The sequence below is a fragment of the Gobius niger genome, assembly GCF_951799975.1.
Source record: "Gobius niger genome assembly, chromosome: 10".
NCBI lineage: Eukaryota > Metazoa > Chordata > Actinopteri > Gobiiformes > Gobiidae > Gobius > Gobius niger.
In genome coordinates, this window is record NC_136861.1 from 9,707,976 (window position 1) to 9,731,338 (window position 23,363).

At 42.9% G+C, this 23,363-nt stretch overlaps 2 protein-coding genes across 3 annotated transcripts in view; one reads left to right on the plus strand and one right to left on the minus strand.

The window, feature by feature from the left end:
- Positions 1-6,174: 6,174 nt before the first annotated feature.
- On the plus strand, positions 6,175-7,578 carry LOC306969194 (zinc-binding protein A33-like; the record flags this gene model as incomplete). Its single annotated transcript, XM_079564794.1, has 1 exon — positions 6,175-7,578. One exon carries the CDS (start codon positions 6,175-6,177, stop codon positions 7,576-7,578), a length of 1,404 nt encoding a protein of 467 aa, XP_079420920.1.
- Positions 7,579-18,980: 11,402 nt separating this feature from the next.
- The window catches only part of tmem104 (transmembrane protein 104), a 116,615-nt gene continuing 112,232 nt past the window's right edge, over positions 18,981-23,363 (minus strand). For both annotated transcript variants that reach the window (XM_079564487.1, XM_079564488.1), the window contains exon 10: positions 18,981-20,113. In XM_079564487.1, the coding sequence (XP_079420613.1) occupies positions 19,350-20,113 (764 nt within the window). In that variant the 3' untranslated portion in view covers positions 18,981-19,349. The remainder of the gene's footprint in view (positions 20,114-23,363) is intronic.

Genomic DNA, 23,363 nt, shown 5'->3' on the forward strand with positions numbered 1-23,363 from the left:
AAAAATGTGGTGAGGCTGTTTCAGTTTCATGCAGCAAAATTCTGGAACAGTCTTCATGAGGATGTGAGACAGGCCTCAACTCTGGCAATGTTCAAATCCAGGCGGAAAACAGTTCTTTTTACCTGTGCATATGACACTGAAAGTATTTTATCTACACCCAGGCCTTTTACTGTAATTAATAAACTGTATGTTGATGTTTTATGGATTGATTTGATCTGCTCTTGTAATTGTATGCAACTGTGAAGCACTTTGAAGCACTCTACAAGTAAACTTGCGAGGTGGTTCTGATTCTTAGCCTGGCTCCACTTCAGGAGCGCCTTAATCCCCCTCAGTACGTGAGTATTTTCCCACTCACTGCTCTCCCCAAATCTCAAAGTGAAGAGTAATTTCTGTTCATTTTAAAAGCCTAATAGCCCACACTCTCTGAGCAGAAGGTGGCGCTGTGCAGAAGTGCTGCCAATGCCACTGAATCACAAGGAAGAAGGTTTGTCCCTGTCGTGTTTCCGTACACAAGGGGAATACGGGAAGAATTTTTTTTAAAGTCATTTTTGAAGCACTCGAGGTTTTATGGCCACTACATCAGCTCACAAAATCAGAAACATTATTTAGTGTTTAGCTCAGAGGGTTTTAGAATTGAACCCCAGTACTGATTTTAAACTTTTTATTATTATTCATTTTGAAGGATGAGGCAGTCACCAAACATGCAGTTCTTGCCCTGGTATTCCTCTCCTCATTGTGTGGGCATGTGCAGTGAAGCATTCTGGGAGGTGCAGTCTGTCAACACTCTCGGGCCACACAGGTCCCGCAGATAAAAGAACACATTTCTGCTGTATTCTCCAGAGTTTCTCTTTCCAAAAAGCGTCCTGTCCCATCCAGAGTCCTTTGGGGCAAAACACAGTATTTCTCTGGCAGGATTTGACAGAAGAGATCAAACCAAATCGCAGAATTTTCAGAAAAGTCCATTTCCTAATTTGGTTGGGTTTATATGAGGTAAGGCAAGTTTATTTGAAAAGCACAGCTCATATACAAGATAATTCATAAGTTCTGCTGGGTCGGGTTGACATACTGGTTCACCAGACTTGGTCTTCAAGAGGAGTTTGTCTATGAATCACAGAGATGGACCTAAGGGTGCGCTCCATTTGTACTCGGAAGTCGGAATTTTCTACATCCCAGTGGGAAATTTAAACTGGAATCCCCCAATGTCGGATTTCCCACTGGGAAAGTCGGACAATCCTCACAAATGGTAAATGGTTTTAACTTATACAGGTGAAACTGGGAAAATGAGAATATCATGAAAAGTTCATTTATTTCTGTAATTCAACTCAAAATGTGAAACTAATATATGATATAGACTCATGACATGCAACGTGTCATATGTCAAGCCTTTGTTATAATCTTGATGATTATGGCTTGCAGTCCATTTTCAAAATATCCTAATTTCTGAGGTGTTTTATTTGGGGGTCTTACAAGCTGTCACAATTAAAAAAAGGCTTGACATGTCTCAAAAAACTCCCAAATTCAAAATCTCAGAAGATTAGAATATTGTAGCTCAAAGTGTCCAAAACACCTGCAAAGGGTCCCTGAGACTAAATGGTCTCTGGGGTTCAGTAGTTCACCATCATGGGAAAGACTGCTGACCTGACAGTGGTGCAGAAAGCCATCACTGACACCCTGAATAAGGAGGCAAAGCCTCAAAAGGTCACAGCAAAAGAAGTTGGTTGTTCTCAAAGTACTGTACCGAAGCACAGTAATAGAAAGTTTAGTGGAAGGAAAAGTGTGAAGGTAAAAGGTGCACGAGCCGCAGGGATGAGCACAGTCTGGAGAGGACTGTCAGGAAAAGGCCATTCAAAAGTGTGGAGGACCTTCTCAAGGAGTGACTGAGGCTGGAGTCAGTGCTTCAAGAGCCTCCACACACAGACTGATCCTGGACATGGGCTTCAAATGTCATATTCCTGGTCTTCCATAACAGCTCAGCAGGGCCACAGGCTGATCATCCATGTCACGCAACCGCATTAAGGCAGTCATTCAAGTAAAAGGGGTCCAAACCAAGTATAAGTTTATGCATGATTATTTTTACTGATTTTCCCTCGTGGCTCCTCCTGCAGGTGGGGGGTCCATGGAAGGACGGCCTCATGGTTCTAACCAGGCCTGTTGGTCTCTCATAAGGGGCTTCTGAACCGGTCTTTGTCTGACCCGACAACAGAGCTCCAGGATCATTCGGGCGCTCCACCCCCTCCACCGCGTTAAGGTGCCGGTTCCAGGAGGGACAAGCCATAATCATCAAAATGAAAATCTCACTTTGCATGTCATGAGTCTATATCATATACTAGTTTCACATTTTAAGTTGAATTACAGAAATTAATGAACTTTTTCACGATATTCTAATTTTCCCAGTTTCACCTGTATAGAGATTTTCCACCTACATTCGGCCTCAGTTTCTAACTTCGCTCTCTGAGATGGTTGTAACGTGGCATGATCACAGGGCGAGGGTACGGTGCTTGTCTTCTCTACAGGAGAGCGTTCTTCTCGCCGTCCCGATCGGAGAGGGGCAGGGGGACAGATGGAGGGGCCTCTGGAGCAGGGCCAAATGAATCTGAAATGAAGACTTCAAAGCCTCAGCTGCTGCAGGTCGGAGCGAGAACATGAGGAACGGTCATTACGCTCCACGGCTGTTCAGTCCAACGTCCTACACATGGAACAAACTGGAAAAACGGCTTTTTGTCATTAGATACAGACTCCAAATGTATTTTTATCACATCGATGCAACAATAAGTAGCAGACTGTAAATGTTCCAGCCTCAGACTGAACAATGCTTTGAAGGATTTTTCAGAGGGAAATTTTGATCCTGAAGCTGATTTCTTGAGTTTTGAATTTCTAAAACAAGGGGAAATTATTTTTTTTTACACATTTTTCCTGTAAAAACAGTTTATGCTAACACATTAAGTGCCAACAATCCAGACCATTTTTCCTGATATTTGAAGCACCACAGCAAATTCTATGTTATAGCTATGGACACATGCTGTGGCTTGTTTAAAAGGTGAGCTCTCCGTAGGTGAAAACAGTTTAATTCTACGTGCCTCAGTTCCTGATAAATCCAAGCTAAACAGAGGCTAGTTTTGATCAAAATCACCGATTTTTTTTAGAAATGAAGATAACAGGGGTTTTATGCAACTCTCTCCTTTCTCATTAACTCTTCTCTCCTCTCTGGACAGACACTAACGTTATGTGAAGAGGCAAATGCCTAAATACCTATATATAAATAAAATCTGTTTCAAGTCAATTTTCAACACAACAACACGTTTTGAAACAGCGCATGTTATCGATCGCTTTTTATCGCATGTGCATTTTACGAGCCTGGTTCTCGAAGACTTAACCCGGATGTTTTGTTTTTGGCCTTCAATGTGTTCAAACTAAACGAGATCCAAAATCACCTCTGAAAAAGTAACCATAAATTTAAACCCGGCTCGATCCATTATTCAGATTTTGTCGCCAAAAATATGGGAATTTAAGTAAACATAAAATGAAAAAACACATTATTTTTCTCATATATTCTTTGCTTTGTAAATAACTGTACATATTTATCTTAACAATGTTCTCTTTTTGAACTGGTTGACCTGCCCTTGCACCAAAATCCAGAACGAACATTCAAGTATGCAGCCTCAACTTTTGACATTTTCTATATGTTTTATAATTGTTGTTGGCATAATACACCTTGTCCGGGACAACAGTTGAAAACTCGCTTTGCAGCTAATACTGACACAATTATAGAAAGGTTCAATAATGTAAACCGTCCCTGTCAAATAAACTAATAAATAAAAAAATATTATGCCTGTGATCTACAGCAAAAGCTTCAAACTGATATATTTAACAAGACTCCCTTTTCACCTGCAGTGTCTCGCCGTACAATACCTACATATCCCATGTGTTCATCCATAGATTCATGTTTTCAATGTGAATCACACAATATAGATATTGTTGAAAATAAAGACAAGCCAATGCATGAGAAACACTTTTGACCAGGGCAGTATAAATCTAGCAAAAGATCCACGTAACTCTCAAAGGTCAAAGTGCAAGAAATGAAGACACTGCTGGACTAAAGATCAGGACATTTGCAGCTCTCCTCTTTAACCAACAGCAGAAAAGGCACCGACACGGCGGTGGAAAACAACAGCGTTCTCCAAATCTCCTGGATTTCGGTCAGGAGCACGTTGTTGTAGGATTAGCATACTGAAAACATTTCCCATTTTACGAGTGCGCCGACAAAGAACCCGCACATCCTGATCCTCTGTCCTTACCTGCAGATAATAAGGATATTGTGCTGCTACTGTTTGCACCCTATGAAAAATGAACGGCACATTTTGCAGAGAATTTTAATCTCTCCATAAAATGAAAATGAATAAAAGATTATATACTGGCTGCACTGTGGTCCTCAAGAAGGATGAGTCCAGTACAGAGAGAGGCAGTGATGTGACGTTCATGACCCAGCGGCTCTTTAAAGCAGGACTAAGTAACTTGTTTGCCTTTAAAAATCCTTTCCGTAGTCCCTCTGGGGGTAATACAAGTGTTAATGGGATGATTGGAGGGTCTTTCATCTCCCCCTGGTGTCTCTGGACAGAAAACCACAATTGCCACCAGGTCGGGGGCCCCAATACACACTAATGGACTCACAAAGAAGAAGCTAACAGGCTAACAGGCAAAGCTAACTGTGGGCTAGTGCCACTTAAACAGGATTTACAGCCAAGTTTGAGTGAAAAAAATGATCTCCATTGTGTAATTGGATGTACAATATCCCTCTGTCCCTTTGTCTTTTCTGTCAGCGTAGTATTTACTCTCACAGACAATTACTGATTAAAAAAATCACAACATGCTACGACACCTGCAGTTGCGCTTATGGCCTCTAGGGGCAAGAGTTACTTAGTTAGTCACAATCCAACAATATCTGGACAAACGGCTGGAATGCCATTTTGTGTATTCAGCAATACGTTCACGATTTAGAATGTGATGAGGTCATGATGTCAGGTTTAGGGCAGGGCCCCCTAATCAGCTGCACTACATTAAAAAACTAAATGTTAGACTACAAAAATAGCTATGAAAACGTGACAGAAATGTGGCAAAAAAACGTGACAAAAAAGCATTGAAAACGTGAACAAAAACAAAGAAGAAACTTCGATCAGTTTTGAAGGTCTTAGCTTTCAAATGAGGTGTAACACTGGCCTACAGCCTGTAAACTCTCAGGTCAAGAGGCTTTTTAGATGATTCCTTTTGGGTAAAACTGTAGAAAATGTGCTCAGTTAAGGCGGGGGTTAAGGGGTAAAAGGTGACTCGCTCCAAGATTTTTATTTACTACAAATGTACAGTATACCTTATATTTGTATGGTATACTGTGTAATCCGTTTAGAACTTCACTTGTGCAGCAGCACTACTTTTAACAGTGCACAAAACAATGAACTGTCAGTCACACAGACGACAAACAAACAGCAGGGGGCGTCATTAATTAAGCAGTGCCTAATGACGCCCCCTGCTGTTTGTTTGTTTGTTTGTTTGTTTGCCGTGTGACTTGTTTTCTTTTCTTTTTTCTGTGCACTGTTAAAAGTAACGCTGCTCCACAAGTGAAGTTCTAAGTTTGAGTTTGTAAATGTCTTAAATTATCCCGACTAGTGAATCCAAATGTGTCTTTAAGGTCCAGGAAGTTGATCATTTTTCCCTTGAGCCCAAATTCACACCACATCTTAAAGAGCACATGCCAGGTTTTAATGCTTTGGTCAATATGACTTATTTAGATGGAAAACATTTGTTCTAAGTCATTATTATCATTTTATTTTAGCGAAGCAGCAATTTTAATGAAGAAATGTTGGGCAGAAATGTCATTGTTGGTTTTAAAGCTATTGATAGGAAGTGACATAGCTAAAGGTAAAGTTCCGTAGCAGTTTGACTCATTTCCCATTGACATAACATAGCCTTATACGCTTGAGCTTTGACCTGAGTTTTTAAGTTGTAAAGGTGAGTAAAGAGCTCCCTCTGCTGAAGGGAAGCACCAGGTGAATGAGGAAGTAAAGATTACACTGACACTGTCACACGGCTGCCTTGACTTTCCAGTGCGTTGGATGAACTCCAAACTCTACTCAGATCAGCTCTGTTAAAACTGATCCTCACAGAAAACAAGAAGACACGGATATGGCCGAGACAGTCTCTGCGGTGGACGACTATCTGACCTGCACTGTGTGTCTGGACACCTTTAAGGAGCCGGTGACTCTGGGCTGTAGCCACAGCTTCTGCCGCAGCTGTTTAGAGAAGCAATGGGACCAGGCCGAAGCCAAGACCTGCCCCGTCTGCAAGAGAAGGTCTTCGAAAGAATCTGTAGATGTGAACTTTGCTCTGAAGCAGCTGTGTGTCTCCGTGACAGAGAAGCAGTTGTTAGAGAAACATTCGTCTGATCGCAAAGCTGGAGCGTGCGGCGCTCACCCCGAGGTGCCCTCCCTCTTCTGTTTGGACGAGGCGCGCGCCCTGTGTCCAGTCTGTGAGTTTTCTCTGCACAAAAAGCATACGGTGGTTTCTTTAGAGCAGGCGGCGACTCGGCTAAAGCAGCAGCTCCAGACTGAGCTGCAGTCTCTGCTGAAGCACAGAGCAGACGCACAGTCTTTACAGCAGCTCTATACAAATCTCCTGCTGCACTCGGAGAAGCAGGCAGGTGTCTGCGAGACCCATATCAGGGCGGAGTTCAGCCGGTTTCGCAGGTTTCTGCAGGAGGAGGAGGAACTCCGGCTGAAGGCTGTGAGGGAGGAGCAGAGCAGACAGGCCCAGACTGTGAGCCCTGAGCTGGGCAGGATTAGGGACACACTGGCCTCTGTGGAGCGGAGCATCCAGGAGCTACAGACACAGCTGCAGAGGACACAAGAGGACTTCATCTCCTCTTATAAACCAGCCCAGACCCCACAGCCGCTCCCTCAGCCCAGCCCAGGACTGCTCCTAAACCAGGCTGAGCTCCTGGGGAACCTGGCCTTCAGGGTCTGGAGGAAGATGGGGAAGACAGTCCAGTTCAGCCCCGTCATTCTGGACCCAAACACAGCAAACCCAAAGCTGCTTCTGTCTGAGGACCTGACCAGTTTGGGACGAGCAGACCCTCCTCTGGATCTCCCTGATAATCCTGAGAGGTTCAGTAATTGTGTCCGTGTCCTGGGATCAAAGGGATTCCGGTCTGGGACTCATGCTTGGGACGTGGAGGTGGGAGATTATCCACAATGGCGTATTGGAATGATCAAAGAGTCAGTCAACAGAAAAGGGGAAAATCTCTCTTCACCAGAAAATGGATTTTGGTATTTGGCCTTTTTCAATAATAAATATGTTACAGCTCATAGGAGGCTGACCATCAGAAAGCGTCCACAGAAAGTCCGTGTGCAACTGAACTGTGACAAAGGGACAGTTTCCTTCTATAACCTCAGCGACATGTCTCTGATTGACTTTTACAAAGACTCTTTCACTGAGAAACTATTCCCATATTTTTATCTTGGACCCTCTACCTCAGATAGTCAAACCAAAGTCCTCCAGATCTGCCCTGAACCTGCTGAGAGTCACGTCTGAGTGCTGTATTTGAACATTTTAATATATTAAATATCAACGAACGCCGCCAAATTCTAGCTGGTCTCACAGCTGCTAAAAAGATGACAGCATGTCGATGGAAACTTCGACAAACCCTGAGTGTGGAGCAATGGCTCACATCATTTAAAGACATTGTCCAGTTGGAGCTCTCAGCAGCCCAGATCCACGGTGCCAAAAGCAAAATATCTCATGTTGGTCAAACCTGCTACTGCATGAAACCTGATTGCAAATGTTCGATTGTATGTAATAACTATGAATGTACTGTATAGTTGTATGTATTCCAAATACAGTATAATCCTTGTCTAAAATGTTACATAATTATATGTATCCAAAGCTATTTCTGTAGATGTCACTGACGGAGGAAACTAGCAAATGTGTCTGTTCTGTGTCTTGTGTTGTTTGATTAATTTTCTTTTCCTTTTTTTAACCATGGCTGGACAGTAGGGGTGGGACAGGGGGAGTGTGTGAGTGTGTAGTATCTATGTGTGGTGTTGTCTTATTGTGTTTTTGTTTCCTTAAATTTGACATGAAAATGTACTGAGCATAACTGCTCATACTAAAAGACCCATTATCACAAAGGGTGAGAGGGGGAAAAAACTTTTTTTTTTAAAGTGCTGCATATGGAATTGGTCTGTAACCTGATAACATGCACAACTCAATAAAAACAACAATTTTATTTCTTCTAATTCTGTTTGTAAAAAACCTGATCCATGTGATTAATTTGTAACATCAGCTCGAGAATAAAACGTAAATCTTCCAAACTTGGGTCTAAATCAGTCGTTCAATTTTACCTGGTTCTGAATCATAAGAAAACCAGATAAAAACACAACTTTTCACTCAGTTGCCACCTTTTTAGTAAGTCACTTATTCTAAAATGTTTGATCAAAGGATTATTTACAGCCGTCTACATTTTTCATTGAGTGATGACCAAAGACAGTACAGACAGGGCTAGAGCTGGAAACGGGCCCAAAAAATCAAGCCGGACCCGACCCGAGCCCGAACAGTTACCTTGAATTGTTGGCCCAAGCCGAAACAAACCTGACATAAATATTTTTTTATTTAATGCCCGGTCAGAGCCTCTGCACAGCAGCCTACATACAGCAGCAGTATGTATAGTTTTTATTAGAAATAATAATGTCATTAATAAAAAATAGAAATAAATCTTGAAGCCCGACCCGACCCAAACCGACTGTCGGTGTGACATCCCGTCGGGTTCGGGCAAAGATTTCCAGCTCTAGACAGGACGTTTACCTGCTAAACCTCGCTCTCTCTCCATTTCCATTCATTACTAGGTTTGCACCAGTTGAGCTGCTCATCCCGAAGACACGGCTGAGCCTCCTCGCTCCTCTGACAATTGCAAGCCTTGTTAATTTGACTCTTGGCGTTTTCGTCAGGCCAAACAAATGTGGAAATAATTTTTATCCCTTTCGACAAAATATTGATCTGTTTTTGCAACAGGGATTGACTGAAAGAGTGAATCTCGCCTAAGGACACAGCAATCTACCAGACTGGCTGGAGGGGAAGAGACCAGCTAAAAGACCACCAGTCGATCACGTGACCCACCCCGGGTGGACATTTACACTGACCCCCAGTGTAAATGTCCAAACCACCTCAATCTGTAAACACAACAGAGCCAGAGAGTCCATGGGCCAGGCCAGATATCGGCGATCACTGATTTTAAAGTAGGTCCATATCTGAGCTTTATATTTTGATTTGACAACAGTTACAGCTTTATCAGAGTTTTGACACTAGTCCATTTTTTGGTTTAGGCCATTTCCAGCTCATTATCATTATCATTCTAAAGTGGACATGTCATATGAAGCCTAAAAAGAGACTTAAAAACACATTATTTTGGGAGCCTCAGCTTTGATATTTTCTGTTTTATAATTCAAAAATATTTTTGCTGTAAGACTTAAATGGCAGTAATGAAATGCAGAAGAAAGAGCTGGTGAAAATCTTGACTCTGGGCTCCTCCTGCTGGTAGCTATAGGAATAATAAGTCGGCTAAAATCAATAATGTTGGATCATGGGCTTTAATAATGTGGAGGACAGTTTTTGGGTTTGAACAATGACGCGAGTGTAATCAGGAAGTACAGAACGAGGCGCTGACACTGTAGAAGAAGAAACAGCTAAATTGAATTTTTTGTCCGAGGATTAACTCAAAACGGTGTGAATGTAGTGAAATAGTACTTTGTACTATAGTATAGTACTTAGTCTGTCTTTGGTTTAAATCTCAAGAAAGTCCATTTTGCAGGATATGTCCGCCATAACAGTTTTGCTACGCTCAACACTGAGACTGAGTGACACTGAGCGCTCACGCCTCACAGCTAGAAGGTCTCGGGTTCGATTCCCACATGGATGGGACCTCCGGTTTCCCCTACCACTAAAAACATGTACAACAGATTCCCCTCTGGAGCCAGGAGTCCCCTGAAAAAGAGATTCTTAATCTCAGTGGGACTATCCTGGTTAAATAAAGGTCACTGAATTTTTTTAAATAAAAGTTTCCCATTGGAATGCATTGCATTTTAGACACATTAAAAGCAGCTTTAAAGCCTGGTTTCTAATTTTCTTAAACTTTCTACAGCTAGATATACTCCTGTGATAACGCTGGGTTAGTTACAATTATTACAAGGCCTCGTGGAAGACCCAGGACACGCTGGTGGGACTTTGTCTCTAAGCTGGCCTGGTGTCGCCTCGGGGTCCCCCCAGAACAGCTGGAGGTGTGTGTGTGGATCGGGAAGTCTGGGCATCTCTGCTGAGACTGCTGCCCCCGCGACCCGGACCCGGATAAAGCAGAAGAAAATGGATGGATGGATGGATGTATAGTTACAATTAAAGAAACCAGTCTGTTTTTTGTAAGGACAATTTTAGAAATCTCGTACTTAATGAGGCTCGGACTGTTAGTATTGGAGCTGCGCGAACTACATGTCACGCAAGGGCGGAGTCTGTGGTGAAGATCCCGCTTCTATGCCCTTTTTAGGAACATGCTTCATGAGAGCTGGAGAGTCTGTAAATCCGCCATGACTTCCCCCTAGAACGTAGTTATTTTGTCAAACGGGGAGGAGTGAGTAATGACAGTCTATTAATAATATGTCTATGGTATTTTCACACACAAAAGAAATGCTCTTCATCTACTTCATGTATTATGACATATCGCCTGTATGCCAGACACACATGGTAAGGCTTCTGGTTTCACAGTATAATATTCGTAGCTCCCTCTAACATTTGTCTAAAATTTCTTGATAATCCGAGATCATTTCCACAGTTTGCCTATGTATACACTAGATACTAACTTGATAACACATAAAACCTGATTGAACGACCATATTGAAGATTATATAAATGTTCCTTCATGAAAAACATACAGGAAATTGTTTTGTTCCATGTCTGAGAAATCCTGTCTGCCACGAATGTCTTCAAATCATTTCAGTACTCAAATCGCTTCCATTACTCCTCACACTGTCGGTGGATTCTATTGTTTACACTTGATTGAAAAAGCTTTGCTCGCCTCAGTGCCGGCAGAGGGCAAGTCAAGGTGTTTAGTGAACTCATAAATTAGATATGGATTGCTTTGACCTGTTACATATGCATTACTTTACCTTCTAAATGTAAATGTATCATGTGCTGAAGTCTCCTGAACATGGCGTAACTCCATTCCCCTCTAAGTCCAAAGCGTTTGTCATGTTTGTGGACAGTCGGTGAGAGGACTTTGTGCTAATGAAGGCTCAGTGTTGAGAGACTGAAGACGATCTCGGGTCATTAATAACCAGCAAACATCTGTGAGTTAACCCCGGCCATCTGCCTCCACGCACACCTGCAAATCCGACAGGCGCACGCTGAATTACAGAACATCAGCACGGCAGAAGAACTCAGGGACTGAATCCATTATTTTATGTGAACACGTGTAACGGACAAAACTGAAAATCCGTCTTCTGAAAGTACGAAGCACCACAAAAACTGTTCTGACTTTTAATAGACTAGAATGTCCATGTGGTCGAGTTCATATGGGCAGTACTAAACTTATTGTAATGAACAGCGGGAAACCTATGCTTACATACACTTCAAAAAGACACATTTGCATTTTTTTCTCATTGTCGGACATGAAACCACTCTTCACTTTTTTTTTTTTTTGGTCTTAGAATAAAACAAAACAAAAAAGGGGTTTAGGAAAAAGCTAGTTTGAGAATTTGGGCTTTGAGGACTGATTTGAAGGTTGGTAGTGAGTCAGAGTTTCTAGAGTTTGCAAATATAGATATATAAAGATATAAAGACTTTCATTTTTGGAGACATCCTGTGGTCTGACTGGGAAACGGGGGAATCTTGCAAGCCTGAGAACACCATCCCAACTGTGAAATACGGGGGGGCAGCATCATGCAGTGGGGTTGTCAGGTAGAAAGAACACTATGTGGAAATTTTGGAGCAACATCTCAAAACAGCAGCCAGGAAGTTAAAGCTTGGGCGCAGATGGGTCTTCCAAATGGACGATGACCCAAAGCATATACTGAAAAGGCATGTACACGCAAGGTGGCTACAAATGTGGCTCAGTTATGCCAGTTCTGTTTGAATGGACCAAAACTCCTGCCAACTATTGTGAGAAGCTTGTGGAAGGAAATCCAAAACGTTTGACCCAAGTTATACAGTTTAAAGGCAATAAACCAAATATTAATAAAATGTATGTTTCATGGCTTTGTGAAAAGTAATTAAAACAATTGTTGAAAATGTTGTCTCTCATTCTCCTGGAATTTGACAAATCTAAATAATTTTAAAAATTCTAATTGACCTAAAAAAACAAAAAAGTTAACTGGTTTCATGTCAGACAGTGAGCAAAAAAATGCAAATGTGTCTTTTTATAAAGTGTATGTAAACTAGGGTTCCCGCTGTATATGTGCATACACCAGGCGACCATGTGCCGGCCCACCTTGTGCATGTGACCCCTGCAAACTAGTTACAAGATGAGGCTTGTTCGAGATGCAGCTGTGCCTCGCCTGGATGATCGCCGAGAGTAGACGGGCGCAACGAGGACGGAGAAAAAAGTCTGAAGTCCAGCCGGCCGCTCCACATCCAGAGAACATCGCGTTCATTTGAAGATTGTCCTGAATAATGCTCTGTTTCCTTTGCTCCAGCGACATCATCCATCATCGGAAAAAAAAACTTTCCCATTTGTGAGTTTGTTCAAGTTTGTGAGATAAAATATTGAGTTTGTTCTGAAAAGCATCAAACATGAGGTCTCTTTTAGGGGACAATACACACCTTTAATAGTTTCCGTCATGTTTTTTCTGTTCAGATCTGAAGTGTTGCCCTGAGGCGAGAGGACGGGGTCACAGAGGAGCGAGGAGCACGTTTCTGATCACAGCAGACTCATATCCCATCACCTGAGCCGCTGACAGGTGGGCGTTTTCCCGTCATGCAGCCGCTGCAGAAGCTCTTGGGGAAAAGCAGCGGCTGATAAAGACGACTGGTCAAGTTGAGCTTTCTGTGCCCCACGTGACATCAAAGCAAGTCTGGAGTAAGTCAGACAGAAATCTAACCAGCACCGTCTGTCAAAACTGCATCTGTCTGGCTCATCTCGAACGAGCCTCAGACAGTCATCTCAAGTTTGCCCTGAGGAAGGCCTGTGAGCCGAAACACATTAGTTTTTTAATCCAGTAAAGGTTAAGGTAAAGGTTAAGGTTAAGGTTAAAGGAATAGGCCACCATTTTTACATACTGAGATATGTTCTTACCTTAGCTTTGACGAGTTCTTTAGGACCTGTCTGGTCTTCACCCGTGCCTTCAGTCACGTAAACACAGCGCAGACAGCGTTAGCATTTAGCCTCTCCCTCTCTCCACTATAGCTCCAAAACTGGTCAAGATAGAAGCTACCAAGCTCTTCCACGTTTTCCCTATTTAAATATGGTTACATGAAGTGTTACACTACAAAGTATAATTACACAAAATTAAACAATGTGGATTTTCTAAGCGGATAAAAGTATAAACTATATTGTAAGGCGTAATAATACCAGGAGTAATTTGGCATCCGCACAGTAAAGTGAAGATTACTGCGCGGATTTCGAAACTCGTCAAAGCTAAGGCAAGAACATATCTCAGTATGTAAAATGGTGGCCAATTACTTTAAGGTTAAGGTTAAGGTTAAGGCTAAGATTAAGGCATACTTTATCAATCCCCGTAGGGAAATTCATTCTCTGCATTTGACCCATCCTCAATGGGGCGACCTGTAGGAGCAGTGAGCTGCCAGCGTGGGTCAGCGCTCGGGGACCCATCTCCATGATGTGGCTCCAGGCTTATGGTCAGAAACACCTGGCCAGAGGATTGACCTATTGTACATGTTCTTAGTGGTAGGGGAAACCTGGAGTACCCGGGGAGAACATGCAAACTCCACACAGAAAGGCCCCGTCCCTTCTAGCTTCTTTATTATTTATAAAGAAGCTAGCCTTTTCAACCTTCTTGAGGGCCTCAGTTCTTTTTATCGTGGTGCATTTTACATGATATAACGTTACATTTTTGCACATTTTTTCATTTATCCGATCACAAAGCATGAACTGTTTGGGTTGCCAGATCCTGTGGCTAAAGCACATGATCTCACTTCCCAGTTTTGCCCTCAAATCAAGTCCGAATTAGCTCTACAGCCCTTTGTTGGTTCTACATTTCATCACGTATTCTGAACATTTTCAACAGAATCTACAAACCCAATATGTAAACAAGGTATAGGACAATAATTCATGTTGTTTTCATTTATATTGTTGAATTATACTGGCCACCTTAGCGTGATCTCCTCCTAAGTCAGAGAGCTACACAAGTGTCTTTGAAGCATAAGTCGCTCACCGATGGTTTTGTGAGAAAGCCGCTCTAGAGACTGGATTCTGGAGGTTCTGAGCTTTCAAACCAGGTGCAGCATCAACACAAACTCCTCAATATGCAACTCTGAGAAACCCGAGTTAATCTGACTTTTCCTTCTTCTCTAGAACCAATAAACTCCCAAATTCATCCTCTGATTTTGATCCACCTCCAGATCTTGAGGATTATGGGGGAAACTTGATCACCCAGAGGAAACCCATAAAGGCTGAGCACAATCCTAGAATCAAACTGGAGACCTTCTTGCTGTGGCACGAGTTCCTCCTGTTCCACCAAGTTTGTCTCTTCTTTTCACCTCAATCTTCCCCGGAGGAGTTTCACTTTTACGACCAAAACAAACTCTGCGGGGCAATAACCGTCAACGTGAGGCCATAACTCACTGCTCTCCCCCGTTAACGGTCGAGGGGCGGGTCACGTCGGGGCGGCCTCGAAAATACACATACAAACTTAATCCCCGCTCAATTATTGGAGGGTTTACTGCAGCCGATTTGAACAACCCCATGTCAGACTTAAAACTGTCTGGCAGCATCGCTCTGCATTGAGTTACGAGTTTAGAATGAACAGAAAGTGTGGGGAGATAAGACGAGAACGTGTCGCAAAGGCGCAGATTCTTGTTTAAAACACATCTTAATTGGAGGAAGGCGGAGACAATGGCCACACAATTTCCAGGAAATGTGATAAACTGTGAAAATGTGAAGAATGTAACTATTGCTCCGTGTTTATGGCCTGGATTTGAGTGAGACACTGTGTGCATAGTAAGTGCTGTGTTTGTGTTGCAATAGAAGTCCCAGATTTAGACCAGTTTGACAAGAGGATCATGACATCATTGAGCCACTTCGACCAATCAGAGAACTTCATTCTGTGACCTGTATTTCTCCTTCAGAGAAACCTATTGGGGGATCTCCGTGTCGTCACGTCCGAGGCACTGGTGAGCAACGCAAATGTATTAAATATTAAAATCAAGTATTTTCCTCCCCCTACATGTTCCAGCCATGTCCTAATGTGTAGAATGAGTCCAGACCCATCCGAGCTTAATATAGAAGGTGCAGTTACACGTATGACCTAAGGTGGCAGTAGTGAGTATAGCCCCTTTAACAAATGCTGAATTATGAATAGTTTTCTACTAAATGAAGATACAAAGACATTGAGAGGAGCAAAGCAGTTCAACAGCCCATAAATAACGGAGAATGCTAACATGACGTTTCATGTTAGCATTGGGCTAGTGCTAACGGCTAGCGCTAGCTATGACTGCCATTGTTTTCACTTCCACTGAGCAATCTGCTGTTAGAAAATATCCATATGGGCCCGATTTACACTTGACTTTATTTATGTGGTAAATAAGTTCATATTCCTCTGGCTAAAAGAAAAGAAAAAGGCTAAAAAGAGTGAAAAATGTGCTTCCCTAAAGATTCTGTTTTCCCCCTTGGCGAAGCCACGCCCCCTTATATGACGAGATGTCGTCGGTGATCTATAATGATGATGAGGCAAATATAGAATTACTGTTGTCTCTATATTAGGTCACGCCTTTTCCGAACTGCAAGAATCCATAATATAATAGAAATTCACAGAGGGCTGCAGATTCACAGATGTTTCTTTGCGGTAGAAGCTAAATTTTATATATAAAAAAATGTTTTATTTTTCCTTATTCAGCTGCAGCGTCTCGCCCTCAAACAAAAAAACTGAAAGCCTTTAGACACGATCAAACTTATCTTATCTTGATCAGATCATAATTTCTTTATTGCTTATAAAATTTAAAGTAAACTCCCATAAAATACAAGATAATGAGGTTGATTGTAAACTTAAAAAGAGGCAACAAAACCAAATATCGCACAAAAACAGAAACAGGAAACTGAGGTGTTTGTCAACAAAACAAAACACATTTTACAAATGCGCTCAAAACCGAGAAAGAGGCACCGTAATGTTTTAACAAATTACACTTTAAACGTCAGCTTCAGGTGTAACATCTACAAATGCCCGGACAGTTTTCAATCTTTGGTCCACCTTAAATGTCTTGTATCCTTCACAGTCACATTCGCACCCAGCGTAGATTCAGTTCCCTAAAGAGTCAGATGCATCTTGGGTAATGCAGTTTCCAAGGGCAGCGTCCCAGAAGAAAGTCTTTCACAGAGCCGCCATTTTGTGTCTGAACGTGCTTCAGAAACAGTCCGATACAAACTTAAAAAGAAACATATTTGAGTTTACAGTCAGAAATATCCTCCATCCTTTGTAAACTGCTTTGTTTGATTTGATTTGAGAGAAATGTGCTTCGATTGAACAGCCTATATAATTTCAAAAGGAGAAAAATCATCCACCATTTTGGATCAAACCGCATGCAAAACCTTTAACTGAATGATTATCTTCTGCACCGAACCATTAAATCTTGCTACTGTCCCAAAACTAGACACACCCTGAACAAAAAGTGCAGAAAATTAAAGATTTCAATAGCTTCGACTGGATTTCTCAATAATAATGACTGGTTTAGTGTGTCATCTTCTTATTGTCAGTGAAATGAGGCAGTCAAAAATTGCTAGTCTGCAGAAAATTAGCATCCTAAAGTCGACAAATGACTAAAAATTGCCTGAATTAATAAGACTTTATCTTGAATTTCCGTTGGTTTGGGCCAAGTAGGAAAAAACGTCCTTTTCCTAAACTATACAAAATCAATATGTATTTTCTTAATTCAAGCAATCTTAAGTTATACATCTCATTTTCTCATCACAATTAATGAAACTGAGGTAAGAGAAAAGATTTAAAACTTGGATGGGACTAAAACAAAGTGTGCCCAACCAACCTGTCAAAACTACGAGGCGAAACTATCTACATCTTTCTTAAAATGTTGCTTTGAAGTCATTTTCACATAGGGAGAGTTCATTGCTTTTGTATGAATAAAACTCCCCCCAAAATAGTTCTCCTGTGTGGATACTGTGCAGGAACAGTGTGACGATCTGTGTACAATCTAACCTCATTCATGCCATAAATATATTTGGTCCCTTTGAAAGAAAATGATAAATTACTCTTAGTTACACTATTCACACACTTAAAGGCACACAGTCTGTCTGAGTAAGGCCTGAGGAAGGAGCACTTCATACACAGTTCTGCTCATTCATGGACTATTTCAATGGATGCAACAAAAAACAACGGAGTAATATCGACCCTTCAGCTGACATTACTTTCCTTTTTCATAAAACACTGTCAGGTTATACATGCCTTTCGGTCATGTGACTTTTGTTGTTACGGCGGCCATTTTGAATACCGAAGTAGAATAATGCAGAACTACAACATGTGACAATATCTCTACTCAGGATATGAAAGTAAGACAGCTGATTGAAAGTGGCATTTTTATGAAGATAACAGTAAAAACACGGCCCCAGAGAGCGCACGTTTATGTGAAGAAACCAGTGAGTCCGTGTTTAAGATGTTAGCATGTTACCGGGTAGCATTTAGCTTCAACAGATCATCTCCGATCGTGCCAAGAGAAAGCCCTGTTATACTGTAAATACTGTAGTATTTCCTCAGCGTTCATAGATGTGAGTGTTTAAGCCATTGAATGGTTGACCGTTGCTAACCGGTAGCATGCTAACGTCTTGAGCAGCTTAAACACTGACTCGGACTGAGACTCGGTTGACAAGACAAAGGGTAAAAATCACAGAAAGATTCTGCAAGAATCCATAGTATAATGGAAATTCATTAAGATTTTCAGATTCACATATTTTCTCCCAAAAACCTGGAACAAAATAAACAAAACATAAAATTATCCTAATTTAGTTCTATTTTTGCCTTGTTTAAGTTTTATTTAGAGATAATTTGATTTTTAAAAAAATGCGTACAATGGCAACATATTTTAATTTAGTTTTAGACTTTTGACGAAAATTTAGTAATGACGAGATATAGTAAAAAAAAAAATCTCTTCCGTTTTAGTCTAGTTTTAGTCGACTATAATTGCATGTAAATTAAAGCAATACTAAGTAGATCGTTTACCTTAATAAATCCTTTCCGTAGTGTCTCTGGGGGTAATACAAGTGTTGATGGGATGATTGGGAGGTCTTTCATCTCCCTCTGGTGTCTCTGGCCAGAAAAAATTGCAACTTCGCTGCCTCCAGGTCAGAGGCCCCAATACACACTAATAGAATCACGAAGAAGAAGCTAACAGGCTAACGGGCAAAGCTAACTGTGGACTAGCGCCACTTAAACAGTATGTACAGCCAAGTTTGAGTGAAAAAAATGATCTCCATTGTGTAATTGGATGTACAATATCCCTCTCTCCCTTTGTCTTTTCTGTCAGCGTAGTATTTACTCTCACAGACAATAAATACTTGCTACGACACCTGCAGTTGCGCTTATGGCCTCTAGGGGCAAGAGTTACTTAGTACTGCTTTAAGTCGACTAAATTGAAGATGAATTTAGTCGACTCTGCATTTATAATATTTATTGTAATCATATTTAATGAAAGTCCTCTGTTTTATGGAGCTTCTCCCACATGGACAAAGCACAGAGCTGTTCCTCTGGCAGTTTCAGACTGTGGAAGTTTGGATGATTTTAGACACTCCTTTTCATTATTATTAAGTCCTATTTTAGTCGATGAAAATATCTGGACATTTTAGTCACAGTTTTAATCTCAGAAACAACTTTTAATATCATTTTAGTTTCATTTTAGTCAGCAAAAATATTACTTAGGCTAAAATTATGACCAATATTTTAGTCAACACTGATACAATGTAAATTTAATGGAACGCTCTGTGTTGAAATGGCTTTGTAAAATATCTATCTTGTGCAGCTCGGCTTCAACGTACCGTGATCTTGAAAAAAGAATGAATTTAAAGTGATGACGTGAATTGATTAAACCCCACGAAATCCACAAATGAGCAGAAAAAGCCCAACAAAAAAAAGAGTCTCTGATTCTTTTCACTTCTTGGTGTCCGTGAGAATGATATTAGCCGTTACGAACATAAGGCAGGACGCGGCCCACACCAGGACGAACCAGACCCAGAACGCGTGTCTGAAGGGCGACCGGTGCTTGTTCACCGCGTCCCGCCCCATCACCGGCTGCAAGTGCCTCCGCGAGAAGTAAACCAAACACGCCGGGATCACGTACTGTATCCCCGTGCCGGCGTACGCCCCCGTTATCCCCACCAGCGACTCCAGATTATGCGTGCAGAACGCCACGACCACCGGGGGCACCAGAGTGATCAGCGGGAACACGATCCGGTCCACGATCCACGGGTACGTCCCGCCCTCCCTGTGGAAGAGCGTCTTCCAGTTGTTCCGCAGCGTCACGGCGATGATGGGGAAGTTCGTGCTGATGGTGAACACCGGGAAGAGCCCCAGGAAGTAGCGCAGGAACGGGATGTCCAGCACCTGGCAGTTGTCGGTGAAGTTGAGCGTGTACATGTCGTGGAGGAGGGAGCTGTCGAAGCAGAAGATGGCGGTGAACGAGAGCAGCGAGTAGAAGCCCAGGATGAGGATGTAGTCGGCCAGGACGAAACTGCCCACGCGCTTCTTGTTGGAGATGGGCGTGATGAGCGAGGGCAGGGAGTGCTGGCACATGAAGGAGTACACGCACACCCCGAACAGGTTGGGGACGCCCGAGAGGGAGGCGACGGGAGGGTGGCCGGCCCCGGAGTCCTTCCCGATGCGGATCAGGGCCAGGATGATCATCATGGTGAAGGCTGCGGACACGGGAGACAGAGAGAACAGACATGAGTGGACTTTTCAGGCTTAAAGGGATATTTCAGGATTTTTGACATAGGGCCTCATTTCCTAGTTATCCAGAGTGTTGTCCTTATATTTGAAGAGTTTAGTGGTGCTAGGCTAGTGCTAGGCTAGTGCATGTCTATGGTAACTAGTAGCCTGCATTAAAAATCTCTTCAAAATCAGGGGGTCGTCCTCCAAACGTTGCCATATCAGATTTGTAGAAAGCTCCTTTGTGAATTCCACGTGTAGTAAAGCCGGCCGCAGTAAACAAACTACTGTAGATCGGGTTACCGAACAGATCACTCCGCCGCTGTAGCACAGCGTTGGAGCAAAACTGATACACTGCTTGTCAAACCACACTGAGTAATAACACCGCACTATGTAATAAACTCACTACATAGTGCGGTGTTATTATGTAATAACTGCCTAATAATGTGAAGTTACTGAATTTGGTAACTTCACATTATTAGGCAGTTTGTAATGCATTGAGAAAATCTTTGTTCATCATTTATAAAACATATACACTTTTATCACCACTGTTTAGCATTTATAAGCACTTAACCATAATGATAATGTTTCCCTTTGGTCAATCTTAAATTGTGCAATGTTAAACAATGGGTGACCGGTGACCGGCTTGCTGTAAAGTGCTTTGGGACTTATGAAGGCAGAAATAAATATATAAGCTCTATAAGTTGAGAGTATTTACCATTTACTAAGGCCGGCCGATATTTGTGTATTTTCAATATTGGCTATCGGCCGATTTCTCCCGTTTTTTGCACTGGAAAGAGCTCAGTCATAGCTTTAAAATGAGCCTCTCACAGCTTCAGCCTCCGGGTTCAACACTGACACATTTAGGGCCAGATCTTGTGGCGGCGCACGGGGCGGCGCAGGCTCTTGGCGAATTATTTACCGAGTGGCGGCGCTATATGTGCCATTCGCCTCCCCTGTGAGGGGGCGTCACAAGAGGAGGTGACTGCACTGATGGAAACACGGCTGACGTTCACTTCCTCGTTTACATTGCGCTGTCTTGCGTTCTTTCTTAAGCCTTAGGCTCTCACGGGTCAAACTAAAAACTTTATTTACCCCATCGTGAGCTAAACCATGTTCACGTCTCGAGAGAAAAAGAGCTACAGCGTCCGCTGTGGCGCGGATCGGCCGTGCTTGGCGCGAACGCGAAGCAAAACAAAAGCACTTGTTCACCCCACACAACCACTCTCCTGGACGCGGAGTCGATCTGGTTGGAGGAAGATGTGTGTCTCCACCCACTTAAATGCACTAAGTCTGGAGTGGCAAGATCACAAAGTGCTCCTACTGAGCGCAAAATGTCACGCTATCGTCTCCGTTTTGATGCACAAGATCGGGCCCTTAGAAGCATCATACACAGGATTATAGATGAGACATTTTTTTAAATTTGGCCGGAAATATCAGCGGTGCATATGGACCTTTCCATATATTTCTATGATTGAAACCTTTACTATAATAAAAAATGTTCAACGATATAGAGACATAAAAAAAATTTAATTGATTCAAATATCGGCCTACATATTGACCATGCCAATCCCCTTCATATCAGTATTGGTATCGGACCCCAACAATCCAAATCGGTCAGGCTTAACCATGCACCAAGTGTTTTGTCCGAGGACACTTCATTCACAGTGAGCCGGGATTCGAACCACCGACCTTCCGATCATGAGACGACATGAGACGACTCTGGCGGACCAAAAGTTCTGTAGCTCACTGTCAAACATTTGGACTTTCCTACCCAGCATGCAACTGTGTAAATGTAAAATACTGGAATTATTGTTCGCCGTATTCACTTTTATACTTTTTATACTGGTTTTAGTTCATGTTCATTGATTTGCTAGTTCTCCCAAACATGGCAGGTTTCTATGGTAACGTTCACTTCAGAACATTCCATCCCAAACTCTATTTAGGCGGACTAATCTCCATGGCAACAAAAAAGAACCTGACCTCTGATTGGCCGGTTGCAGTGACATCATCAGTTCTGTTGTGACATCACACATTCCGTGTTTCACCTTTGGGAGTGTGAGCCGCTCAGACCGACAGCTCATTTGGGTCAGTCGCTTGTTCTGACGAGCCACAGACGTCATTTCTTCTCACACATTTACACATTTAATACATTTTTATTCATGTTTTCCTTAACAATCTTTCACAGATATCGGCTGCGATGAACTACAGCGAGTTTCTACACTTTTACTTCACGTACTTTCTTCATATCAGGCCGTGTCTTATGTTGAAGGCTGAAAAGTTCCCCTGGCAAAGAGACGCCGTTTTCTGGATCCCAAGAATGTTTGTGACTGACTCCTCTCTCAGCTCGGGGAGAGATTTCTGCTCACATTAGGACTTGCTTTGACAAAGACCCGCGATGAAGATGGAGGATGGATTGTGGTCCTCAGTTCACTAAGACCATCTACCCTCGACTCAGACCTCAGTGCACTGGGCTGAAGCCAGAGACCTCGGGGAGAGACGCTGGGACTCCCAGGGCTCTGCAAACAAACCTCGCCCCAAACAGTCTCTACACTGAGGTGCAGGACACAGGCCTCCTCCAAGATCTCCATCTGCCCCTCCCACATGCTCACAGCACGGGTGAGGTGCTGCAGCGCAGAGCTGTGACGACTGCCCTGGCTCCCTGTCATAGTGAGGGCTGTACACCGATCCTTCAGATACTCAAGGGGCTCAGAGCGCTGAGTGGACCTGCATCCCTCCACCACGGCCTGAGAAACACTCCCAGTCAAGACGCTTTGAAGAGACATCGATAGGAAGTCGCAGCATCGCTTTCGTGCCCTTCAGGCTCCACCTACAAGCCAGACAGCTGTACCGCCAGAGGATAGGCCTTCATCGCTCAGGTCATCCTTCCGAGTACCTGCACAGGTGGGCGTTCAGGACCATGGACGGTGGTCAGGCCGTGGTGGAGGGATGCAGGTCCACTCAGCGCTCTGAGCCCCTTGAGTATCTGAAGGATCGGTGTACAGCCCTCACTATGACAGGGAGCCAGGGCAGTCGTCACAGCTCTGCGCTGCAGCACCTCAGCCGTGCTGTGAGCATGTGGGAGGGGCAGATGGAGATCTTGGAGGAGGCCTGTGTCCTGCACCTCAGTGTAGAGACTGTTTGGGGCGAGGTTTGTTCGCAGAGCCCTGGAAGTCCCAGCGTCTCTCCCCGAGGTCTCTGGCTTCAGCCCAGTGCACTGAGGTCTGAGTCGAGGGT